This window comes from Equus quagga, chromosome 14, assembly GCF_021613505.1.
Source record: "Equus quagga isolate Etosha38 chromosome 14, UCLA_HA_Equagga_1.0, whole genome shotgun sequence".
NCBI classification, from domain to species: domain Eukaryota; kingdom Metazoa; phylum Chordata; class Mammalia; order Perissodactyla; family Equidae; genus Equus; species Equus quagga.
The window spans coordinates 84,366,890-84,378,751 of NC_060280.1; the positions used below are offsets into that span (position 1 = coordinate 84,366,890).

Sequence of the window (11,862 nt, forward strand, 5' to 3'; positions counted from 1 at the left end):
ACCTTGGGGGTCAGCCTCAGCCGTGGCCAGGCCGCAGGTAAATGGCCTCGTAAGCTCCCACGTACCACCTCCTGGACGAGGTTCCAGCCCGAGCTGGCTCTCCAGGCGAGCGTTGGAGCAGGGGTCCTGCCGCGTTGGGTTGTCAGCCGTGGTACCTCACCCGTTCATCCCCCTCTGTCTCTAAGCAGGAGGAGAAGGAATCCATACTCCGAGACCCCCAAAGAACCCGAGGCTAGGAGACTCTGCCGGGGCCCCCCGGAGTTCCCAGGTGGGCCACGTGCCTCACCCTGAAGAGTTGGAAGGCAGCCCTGGACGGGCTCCCTCTGCAGAGCAGAGCCGGGAGGAACCAGAACAGTCGGCCTCCAGGTAGGTGGCTCAGAACTTTCCAGCAACCCCACGGACAGCACAGCACAGCAGCCAGTAGATAGGATGCGAAGGGGAGGGACCGCCATGGCTCGTCCCTTGCTGTGCCTCCCTTGGGGCTCAGGGCCCTTGCACTGTGCTTCTCGCTGCTTTCTTCCTGGGGCTCTCTTCTCTGGTGAGAAAGCTTGATATTTTAACCACAGGCTAGGAAAACCTTCCATCTTCCAAGGTCACTTAGTTACAGAATGCAACTCTGTGTCCTGTCTGCTGGTCAAATCCGTATTTATCCCGCATTCCTTCTTAATCAAGAAGGGCCTGAGGGAGGTGTGGGTCTGTGAAACCAGAACCGGTAGAGAGAAAGAGCGATGACTGTGGGCCAGGCAGCGAGCTAACGACAAGCCCTTCACACAGCAGCTCACTTGATCCGCGGCTGTGAAGTCAGTTCTTATGCCCATTGACTGGTAAGGATCCTGAGGCTTCGAGAGCAGGTGACTTGCCAAGGCCACTGAGCTGGCGCGAGGCTGTGTCTGAGCTGGCAGTGTCTGGCTCCTGTGCTCTTAACCAGTGTGGTTTCCCGGTTCCCTCATTTTTTCAGGAAATATGTCAGTAAGCACGGTGGGAAAAAAGAAAGACCTGGAGAGCAGTTTGGTCTGCCGACGGGGTTAAGCCACGTGTATCTCTAGGGGACTAGGAAGGGTGAGCGGGACTTGGGAGAAGAGCGGCCCCTGCCAGCGTCACGGCTGGGGCTACAGATTTTCTGAGTAAAGCTGAGGCATGTCGTCCAGCTGACAGAACTGTTTTCTTTGGGAGTGGGTGCATGTCTGATCTCAGATCATTGCAGTCTCAGGACTGAGGATGGCCCTGCAGTGTGTGTGATGTGACGAGAGGGCCATGTGTCACATCTGAGCCATTCTCCAAACAGACATGACAGGGTTGCTGTGCCCCTGGAGACGCCCACAGGGCCGGTGTGATCTCGGCCACAGCCCACCTAGTCCACAAGAAGAGTCAGACTCCACTGGAATGGGTTCCCACCCTCTTTTGTTCTGTTGTTTTTTTCTTGAGGAAGATTAGCCCTGAGCTAACATCTGCTGCCAATCCTCCTCTTTTTTGCTGAGGAAGACTGGCCCTGAGCTAACATTCGTGCCCATCTTCCTCTACTTTATATGTGGGACGCCTGCCACAGCATGGCTTGACAAGCGGTGCCATGTCCGCACCTGGGATCTGAACTGGCGAACCCCGGGCTGCCGAGAAGCGGAACGTGTGAACTTAACCGCTGCGCCACCGGGCCGGGCCCTGTTGTTTTTTAAACACTGTATTAAGAAGGATCACGTGCACAGAAATATAACAGAAAAAAAACAACATAAAGCAAACCAGCTTAACAAATGCATGTTGAGAAATGAAATTTTCCAGGAGCCGCCCAAACAACCTGTCGCAATTAGAAATTGTGGAGCAGACTGTCGCTCTCAGGATCTAAACTGATCTGTCTCTGGAACCCGCCCTGGCACAGCTCGAGCCCATCGGCGCGTCTTCACGCTTCTTCCTTCTCCACTTCCAAAGTTGAAATCATGAAAGTTTCAGTTCCAGATTTTGATCTTTTTTTACAATATACACATCCACATTTATTTAGATATAGCCATAAGTCTCACCAGTTGGTTTTTTTTTAAAGAGCCGTTTATTTTTTTACAGCAGTTTTACGTTTACAATAAAATTGAGAGGAAGGTACAAGATTTCCTGTATCCCCCTGTGCCCCACACATGCTCGGCCTCCACTGTCATCCTCACTCACCAGAATGACACGTTTGTTACCAAGGATGAACCCACACAGACACATCCTGATCCCGCAGAGGCCGGAGCTGACGTGAGGGCTCCCCCTTGGTGGTGTCCGTTCTGTGGGTTTGCACAAATGTGTAATGATGCGTGTCCACCGTTATAACACCATCCGGAGTATTTCACGCGCTCAGAGTCCTCGCCCGTTTGTCTCTCCCTTCCCACCCCTGCACCCGCTCATCTTCACACCATCCCCATAGTTTTGCCTTTTCCAGAATCTCGCCTAGTAGTGGCCTACAGTGCGTCGCCTTCTCGGCTTGGCTTCTTTCACGTAGGAACGTGCGTTTCGCTTCCTCCATCTTCCTTCATGGCTCGAGCACCCATTCCTTTTCCTCGCTGAATCCTGTCCTACTGCCGGGGTGGGCCACAGTTTATTGATCCATTCCCCTGCTGAAGGACGTCTTAGTGGCTTCCACGTTTTGGCAGGTGTGAATGCAGCCATTCTTTTTTTTTTTTTTTTAAAGATTGGCACCTGAGCTAACAACTGTTGCCAATCTTCTTTTTTTTCTTTTTTCTGCTTTTTCTCCCCAAAGTCCCCCAGTACATAGTTGTATATTCCAGTTGTGGGTCCTTCTAGGTGTGCCATGTGGGATGCCGCCTCAACGTGGCCCAGTGAGCAGTGCCATGTCCTTGCCCAGGATCCAAACCAGGGAAACCCTGGGACGCCGTAGCAGAGTGTGCAAACTTAACCACTTGGCCAAGAGGCCAGCCCCAGCCGTTCGTTAGACACCATGTTTCTCGTATCCGCGGCTTCCCTCTAGCCTTTGCAGCGTTGGGGGCTGGAGCGTCAGTCCAGATGACTGTCCTCTTCCTCCCACTGGAGCGCTCCTGGGTGATGAGGACGGAAGTGCTGCCAGGGCGGCAGTGCAGCCCTGGATGTGGGCCTCCGCACCCTTCCTGGGGGCCAGCATTGTGGGGGCTGCACCCTCCCCACCCCCTCGGCAGGGGCTCCAGGCTCCCCTAGAGGGGCCTCTGTCACAACTCTGTCTTTGGATTCCTTCTCTGTCTGTCTTTGAGGCGCAGGATTCAGAACCTCCTCCGTTTTGTCTTTCTCCACCAGCTCCCCTGAGGAGGAGGCTGGAGCTCCCTCCAGGCTCCTGGGGCAACCCGACGAGGAGCCAGCTCCCTTTCCCCCTTCCCAGGTGAGCCTACTCGTAGTTGTGTTTGCACAGAAGAGCTTCCTCCCGAAGCCGGAGTTCTTGTCCCTGTTCAGGGTCAACAGCTGCTCAGGGCAGGGGACCGTGAGTGTGCGCAGGGCTGCCGGGCGGGGGCCCAGCTTTCATGTCTGGCTCTCTGGGGCTCTCACTCCTCCCTTGTCCTTATTGCTGCTTTGTTCTTGTTTCTGGTTCACAGAACTCAGTTGGGAGGTTCGTCCCTCAGTTTGCAAAGCCCAGGAGGACAGTTAGGAGACAAGCCGCCAAGAGGGAAGAGGACCTTGGTAGCAGGGCCTGTGGCTCGGTAAGGCCTTACGATGGGCCAGGAGGAGCCCGTGGGTGCATGGCCTCTCGGCCTCGGCTTGGCAGTGGAGCTTGGCCTGCAAGAAGCGCTCGGGACAGCTGGGCCTGCAGAAGGGCCAAGGCCAGAGCCCCTGCCTGGGCCGCGCGAGAGCAGGGAGACTCAGGAAGGCCGCCCGCCCGCCAGCCCTGGGCCCCCAGCCCTGCTGTGTGAGTCGGCGGTGGGGGCCGTACAGCATGCTCTTGTCCTGTCCACCGTGAGCTCAGGGGGTCGCACACACCCCTAAAAACGTGAGTGGTGGGCATTCCCAGCAGCTGTGTTTGGAATCACCCCAAATTGGGGGCAGCCCAGATATCCCTGAGCAGGTGACCAGTAGAACAAACCGTGGTCCATGCCCGCCATGGAGCCCAACGCAGCAGCAGATAAGGGACAAACTGGTGAGGCACGCAGCCGCTGGGGCGCATCTGCAGGGCTTTGCTAGGGGTGAGAAAAGCCAGTCCCAGAAGGTTACAGACTGCAGGGTTCCGTTCATGGGACGTTACTGAAATGGCACAGTTATCGAGACGGGGGGCGACTCGTGGCCGCCAGGTGTGGAGCCAGCAGTGAGGGCGAGCGTGGCTGCAAAGGGCAGCACTGGGGTCCTCGGGGCGAGCGTCCCAGGATTTCAGCTGTTGTGGCAGACACACAGCCTCCGCTGGTGAGAGAAGTGTACAGAGTTAGTGCCACACGTGAGCGAGTCCAAGTCCGCCCGGAGAGCCAAAGAAGGCCGGTGACTTTGATGTCAGCATCCTGGTCGTGGTGTTGTACGCGAGTTATGAAGATGTTGCCAGTGGGGACGTGGGTGAAGGGCCCAGGGCATCTTTCCCCGTGATTCCTTCCAGCTGCATGTGAATCTACGATGCGTTCACAAAACGTTTAGGAAAAGGGGGCAGTGTCTTCTCCGTCGAGGCAGGACAGGCAGTGTGTGACTCGCAGGCTGGTCGCCAGTGGCTTCACTGAGGCGCGTTGACCCGCTGTGACCTTCGCTGGCCAGACACTTGCTGTGTAGACCTCCTCCTGGAGAGGGTGGCCCTGCTGGGTGTAGAGAGCTAACTGGAGGAGGCGTCCCACTAGTGCTGACAACTGTCCCAGAGAAGCGAGGGAGCCGCGCTGTCTGGAGGGCACCCTCGCGCGTGGTCCCCAGTCGCTGCGTGCTGAGTTGATGGTTCACAGTCCGCTTTGAAGGGAGGGCTGATGGTGTGGGCGTGAGAGGTCGGGAGGCGCAGGTGGACTCCAGAGTTTACGGCGCGAATAGCTTGAAGTATGGAGTTGCCGTTCACTGAGGTAGGGAGCGCAGGAGCTGGTGCTGGCCGCGTAAGGTTGGAGATGACAAGGAGACGCTGGGTGGAAATGTCAGGTGCACGTGCCTAGAGTCAGGGAGATCTGGCTGCAGTGAGTTCCAAGTGGGGAGGTCTGCGCCCCTGGAAGGATCGAGGTGCCATCTGCCTAAGGGATGGCATTCAATCTGCGTCCCAGCCAGAATCCTCCTCTCCCCCAGCCTGCTCCCGTCACCCCCACCTCCATCAGGGGCATTTCATTCCCCCCTACTCCCTCTCTCTCTTAACTTTGCATCTTGAAATAGAGACTCATAGAAAGTTACAAAACAGTATGGACCCGAGGGTCCATCGCTGGATGCCTGGGTAAACACAATGTGGTCCATCCACGCAGGAATATTACTCAGCCTTAAAAAGGAATATTACTCAGCCTAAAAAGGTATTGCAACATGGACGAGCCTGGAGGACATCACGTTCAGTGAAATGAGCCTGTCACAAAAGGACAGATACTGTATGATTCCACTTGTGTGAGGCCCCCAGAGGACTCAAATTCGTAGAGACAGAAAGTAGGATGGAGGTTGGTGGGGAGTGGTTGGTCCACAGGGCCAGAGTTTCAGTTGTACAAGATGAAAAAGATCTGGAGAAGGGATGATGGCGACAGCTGCACACCTGTGTGGATGTACTTTATGCTACTGAGCTGGACACTTAAAAATGGTCAAGATGCTGAATTTTATGTTACGTGTATTTACCACAATTAAAAACAGAGCAGCACAGAGAGCTCCCTGCGTGCCCTCCTCCGGCTCCCCCAGCGGTGACAACTTGTGTAACTGTAGCCCATCGTCATCACCGGGCAGTTGACATTGCTGGATCCACAGGCCTCCTTGATGTTTACATGCTTGATCCTCCCAGCGGCCTCCACGTGCCTGGGGCTGGCGGGGAGAAGGAGCTGATGGAAGGAGGGATCCCTGTGCTTCCGGTTCCCCCAGCCCTGGCTCTAACCACTCGGCGCTGGTGCTGAACCCGTTTGGGGGCACTGTCGTCCACGCAGCATCTGATTCTTTGTAGAAGGGCCGTAATGACTAGAAAAACCTTCAGAGCGGTTGCTTATGGAAGGCCCAAAGCTGAGTCTTTTTCTCTCCACAGGAAACACTGCCAGAGCCCAGTGCCCAGGAGGCAGACAGCCAGCCGCGGGAGGAGGCCCCGGGGCTTTCGAGCTGTGCGGCTGGGGAGCTGGGAGACCAGACCCAGGCAGACAGCGCCTGCCCTGAGCACAGCAGCCAAAGCGCCGTGGAGCCTGTGCCCCCCAGTGGGGATCCTCAGCCCTCAGCTTCCACCGATGCCTGTGCAGAATGGGGGACAGTGGTCTCGGCCTCAGAGAGGGCCAGCCAGGGCCACCTGTGGGAGCAAAGGGCCAGCGCACCAGATGGTGGAAGCACGGAGCCGAGTGGGGTTCTGGGCGAGCACGGCCAGAAAGGGCACCTGCCGAGCACTGATGCTGAAGAGAAGGAGCCAGACCCAGGCGCCCCCCAGGAGGGAGGTGCCCCAGGGGAAGCAGGGGCTGACTTGCCTGAGGGGCACCAGGAAGAAGGAGGTGGCGTCCTCGGCCCGGCCCCTCGGGGCCTCCTTGACCCTGTGCAGACCCCCAGTGGGGCTGGTGGGGAAACAGAGCAGAGCTGCGGCAGCCCAGGGCCCTCCTCCCTCGGGACCGTTGTCATCACAGCCATGAGCACAGACCCCGCTGAGCCAGAGCAGAGGGCTCCAGAGGTGGCCGAGCCGGGTAGGGCACCTGCCTCTCCAGGCAGGAAGGCCCCCAAAGGAGGCCACGGTGGGGCCCTGCTCAGAGGCACACCTGTCACCCAGGAGACCACGCGAGGCAGAGGGGAGGCAGGGCATGAAGATGAGCCCCCTGGTGACATCCCGGGGGTCCCTGCTGCCGGCCTGCCTCTGGCTCAGGGGACCCAAGCGCCCACAGTAGGTGCTGGAGAGTCCAGTCCCCTAGTCCAAGAAGCGGGCCCGGGTGTCGATCAGACCCTGGGGCCGGGCCCGGATGGAGAGGGGCTGGGAGGTGTGTGTGCACCGCCGGTGCTGTGGCAGCCCGAGTCAGGCAGATGGAGCCGCAAACAAGACCTGGGGGCGTCCACACCACCAGCGCACAGAGGAGCCGTGGGTGGCCCGACTCAGGAGATGGGGGTCAGTCAGGGCAGCCCAGACGGCCCCAGAGACCCCACAGGCCAGCCTGAGGACCCTCCTGACTCTGCAGACCAGTTCTGGGGAGGGTCCCTGGCCGTGGACCTCGACTTCCTGCCCGACAGCCAGATGCGGGCCGCCCTGGAAGGCCCTGACTTTGAAGCCCCACCTGCACAGGTAAGAGCTTCCTGTCCCCAGGCAGCCACCAAGCGGTCTTGAGTCCTCCCCCAAACCGCCCAGAGGTCGGGGAGATGGGCACACGGCGATCTGATTAGACACAGACGGGTCTGGTGGTCCGAGTCACAGCTTCGGTGGGTGTGGACACAGTGATTTTCCAGAAAAGGCAGACCAGCCTTTTTGCGCGGGCCTGTCCGCGGGGCGCTGAGGGGCCGGGGCAGTGACCCCCATGGGCTTCATCAGTGCCCGGCCTGGCCCGGCCACGGTTCCCCGGGGTCTGTGGAGGGCACCAGACCGAAAGGGGCAACCGCGGAAGCCAGTGACCTCAGAGCTGGGCCTGGGGGAGGGGACTTCGCTCCGTAACTGGAAAGAGCCTTCGCCCGTCTTGAGGGTCACTTGCCCGATACAGTTCTTTCTCAGACGTGCATGTGGCATGTAGTTTTCCTGCTGGAATCTGTAGGGCCTTGGCTTGGCTTCCTCCAGGGGTCTGCCCACCTGACGGGCAGTGGGAGAGCGGCCGCCTGGGCCTCCCCTCCCCGCTGTGGGCGTTCCCCTGTCGGGGGCAGGTGGCAGCCCCGCCCCGGCCCGCCCCCGGGGAAGCACCATGTCCCTGCGCTGGCGCACGAAGCCTGGGCTGAGTGTGTGCGGCTGTACGCCCCGGCCCGGGAGGGAGGCTGCCGTTCCCTCTGCACACACTGGGTGTGGCTCCGAGGCGAGGCCACAGGAGGACGGGCACCTGCCCGAGGGGACGAGAGGGAGGGGAGGCGGCTGCATCTGCGCCCGGGTTGGCCCGGCCCGTGGAGCCGAGCTCCGTCAGAAACATTGACCTCTGTTTCTCCAGGGGAGACAGAGGGGCGCAACAGGGACCCCGCTGAGATGTGTTAGAGGATTTGTTCAGTACACGTTCATGGGGAACCTGTTCTCTGCCTAGCGGGTCCCTGTCCCCGTGAGGCGGTGGCTCTCCCAGAGGGCATTTTGTGCCCCTCACCACAGGTCTGGGATGGGCACCGCTGGCATTTCATAGTGGGCACCTCGTCCTGTGAGACGTGCAGACCCCTCGCTGGGGGAGAAGAGACGTCTGTCCCCCGGTTCCTGGCCTCTGGGGCAGCGGCTGAGAAGGCTGGGAGGGTGCTGGGACCCCAGGTGGCGGCCAGCAGGCAGAGCAGCAAGGCCTGTAGACCCCAAGGAACGTGCGGGGTGGGGCTGGGCAGTGGCCGGCATTAGACCTGCCAGGCCGGCCAGGAGGCACTGCTCTGACCCAGCCGCCAACGCTGGGCGCGTTTTGTTTTGACATTGGGCGTTCCTGAACAAGTCGGGGCGACCCGGGCGCGGCAGGTTCCCATGGGAAGGTTCCGGAGGGCCCTGGCTGGAAGGCTGTGTGGGCGGGGACTCGGGAAGAGAGCGCAGGTGGATGGAGCGCCGAGGCCTTCCACCTGTAGGCCCTGGACCCCACCCCACCGTGACACCACGGGAGCCCCGCTGCAGAGGGGCCACCCGGGGACATGCGAGGTTACCCAGTGGTGACAGGCCTGTCTCAGACCCAGGCCCCTCACGGGGAGTCCCAGTGGCTCCCCTAGGACGGGACACTGCCCCAGGGCCACTGGAACCCTCGGGGGCAACCGTGCCTGCTGGGAGGGAGGACGTCGCTCAGGCCGAGGAGGGTGCAGTGACTTGGGTGGGCGTGTGGCAGGGACGGCAGTTAGAGTCCCAGAGTCGCGGCGTGGAGCGGCCAGATGCGTGGGGACACTGTTGTCTTCAGGGGCTTCCCAGCCACGTGCCTGCCGGATCTTTCTCTGGGGAGGCTGTCCTGTGCCCTGTGGGGGCCTGGGCACACCCCTGGCCCCTGTTCACCAATGCCAGTAGCACCCCCTGCCCAGTTGTTTCAACCAAGACTGTCTCCAGACGTTGTGAAGCGTCCCCTGGGCAGAGTGGTCCCCGGTGAGCCCCACAGTTCTCCGTGTCTGGTCCTGTGGGTTCAGGGGCCCTTGGCAGGTGGAACTCAGTCCTTCACCCCATCTCCACCCCTCAGAGGAAAGGGGCTCTGCTCTGGAAGGACGTCCCTAGGACAGGCCCCTCCCCCAGGACACTGGTCCCCTCAGAAGAGGCCCCACAGCCCTGGGCGGCCCCCTGCCCAGCCTCTGCGCCTCTTTTCCAAGGGACGCCTGTCACCTCGGTGGTTGGGCTTGACGTTTCCCTCGGAAACCAGACCGCCCCAGCATTTGGACACGAGCCCCTCAGGGCTGTCTGGCCCTCTCTCGTGTGAATTAGGAGTTTCCCCCCGCAATCGAGCTGCAAAATCTTTTCCTGACGTGAAACACGTGGCTTGTTTGTCCGACTTCCTCCCCTTGATGCCAGATGCTCACCGGATGCCGCAGGCACTACCACTCGGGGTCTTCTCTGTGCCCTTCTGGGTACCGTGGGCAGAGCGCGTGCCCACCTGTCACAGGCAGAGTGTGTGCACAGAGCCACCCACCTGCACGGGTCAGCCTATCAGAAGGCGCAGGCCCGGCGGGGACTCAGGGCGGGCTCAGCGTTGCCCTGTTCTGCCCACTTTCGGGGAGCTGGTCACCCCGGGTCCCTCCCCCACAGCTCTTCTCCCCTGCGGGAGCCCGGCTTGGCGCTCCTGGTGTGGCTGAGGGGAAGCAGGGCGCCGCCTGTCCTTTGCAACTCTTCCTTCCCCGTGCAGGGCTCGCTCAGCTGGGCCTTCACACGTGTGCTCTCTCTTTCCAGTTGTTTCCTGTGGGGAGTGGGCTGGCCCCTTGCTGGCCGGGCCCAGGCCCACGTGCTGACGGGGGCCCCCTCACTGGGGCGCAGCTGAGGTGAGCAGGCTGGGAGATGTCACTGCCCTCCTAGCCCCGAGCCCCTGCAGCCCCGAGCCCCGGCCCTGCGGGCTCCCAGTGTGTCCCCTGCTCCCTGCAAGTGGGGACCTGGTGACCAGTGGTCTGCACCCAAACCAGTGTCTCTCCCCTGGGCCCCCCCCACCGCCCTGTTCTGTAGGTGGTTTAGATGCACGTACATGAGTCTTTTGAAGAGAGGGTCCAGAGTCCAGAGCCTTCCCTGATCTCTACAGAGGGGGAGGGGACCCAGATGGCTAGGAGCCGCTGGCCGAGAAGACCTTGGGGCCAGTCCCAGCTCTGGCACCCAGCGGGCCCTCCAGGGTCTCCGCCTGTCCTGTCTGCTCACTTCCCGCCTGGCTCCGCGCCCCCAGCGGCCTCCTCTCTCCCTCAGGCCACCGGGTGCATCGCCTCCTCCTGTGTCCTTTCCCTCAGCCCCGCCCCGCCAGCACCAGGCCCTCCTCTCCTCTTACTGCGCACTTGAACCCGCTGCTCTGCAGAGGCCGCGACTCATGGATTATTTATGGCCCAGGTTCTCTTTCCGCCTGGCCGGTATGGAGGAGGACTGGGCGTGCATCCTTGGCTGAGGTTGTCCCTTCCTCCTCCTCCTCGAGGTAGAGAGTGGCCGTGTGCCCACCTCTTGCCCTTGCACACACGTCTGTGACTAGCACCTGTTGTACACTTGCTGACACACACCCCGTGCGTAGGCCAGAGGCAATTTAGTCAAGGTGGCCTCGTTGTCATTTGAGCAAAGAGGAAGACCCCATGGCCTCCCTGGGCCGTGCGACTCCACATGGACGGGTCCTGGGGTTTGGTGGCCTGTGGCTGAATGAGACACTCAGGAGGCTAAGGCCCAGCCAGCCAGCTGTCTCAGGGTGACGCCGACAGGTGGAGCAGAACTGGAGTTTCTATAGTGACAGCCGGGGGGGGTCACTGCCGAGCCCACAGTGGGAGGCCGTGGGGAGAGCTGTTGACCCGAGGCCAGGAGGGCGACCCTCTGCCCGTGTCCGCAGGCTGGACATGCTGGCTTCAGTGGGCGCCGCGGCCCATCCGCCCCTGTGGATATGAAGGTGCTGCTCTGGGCTCTGGGGAGGTGGTGGGCCAGGTGTGGGCGGTGAGAGACAGACAAGCAAGTCAGACAGATGGCGGAGCGTGGGAGAGGAAAGAGTGGGAAAGGGTTAAAATGTTACCCGTGGTGATCGGGGAAGGTCCCCTTCCCCCAGGAGGAGGCATTAGGGAAGGAACATTCCAGAGCCTAAGAGGTACTCTGGGAACGTGGCTGGATGGGCAGGAAGGGGAACAAGAGGGGGGTCTGGAGGTGCTGCAGAGGGTGTGCGGCCTCCGGGAGGGCTCCCCTGTTCTCAGCCCCCATGCGGCATGGGGACAGGCCGTAGGGGCCAGGAGCCGGGGCCGGGAACCCGGCGGCTATGGGGAGAAGAGGCCGGATCCGGGGTGTGCCTCTGGAGTAGAGCTGGCTGGGTGGGCCTGGTATAACGTCTGGAAGAGAAGACCGCTCGGGGCCCAGCGGAAGCCCCAGACTGGAGCTGGCCGAGCGTCCACGGAGTCAGGCTGTTCGTCTTCCTCCTCTCCCGCCAGGGCCCTCTGCGGGGTCAAGGCCTGTGAAGCTGCCAGGATGGAGGATGCAACGGACACAGTGCGCGGCCTTATCCTTGAGCTCTCCAACCTGAAGTAAGGGTGGGGCCTGGG

General features: G+C 61.0%; 1 protein-coding gene across 4 annotated transcripts in view; it reads left to right on the top strand.

Annotated features, from left to right (window-relative positions):
* BRME1 (break repair meiotic recombinase recruitment factor 1) overlaps positions 1–11,862 on the top strand; it is a 16,959-nt gene that overhangs the window by 3,956 nt on the left and 1,141 nt on the right. For 2 of the 4 annotated variants that reach the window (XM_046686034.1, XM_046686033.1), the window contains exons 4-9: positions 186–366; positions 3,250–3,331; positions 3,543–3,647; positions 6,101–7,321; positions 10,052–10,140; positions 11,752–11,844. In XM_046686034.1, coding sequence (XP_046541990.1) covers positions 186–366; positions 3,250–3,331; positions 3,543–3,647; positions 6,101–7,321; positions 10,052–10,140; positions 11,752–11,844 — 1,771 coding nt within the window. The remainder of the gene's footprint in view (positions 1–185; positions 367–3,249; positions 3,332–3,542; positions 3,648–6,100; positions 7,322–10,051; positions 10,141–11,751; positions 11,845–11,862) is intronic. The other 2 variants (XM_046686035.1, XR_006891966.1) reach the window with 2 other exon arrangements.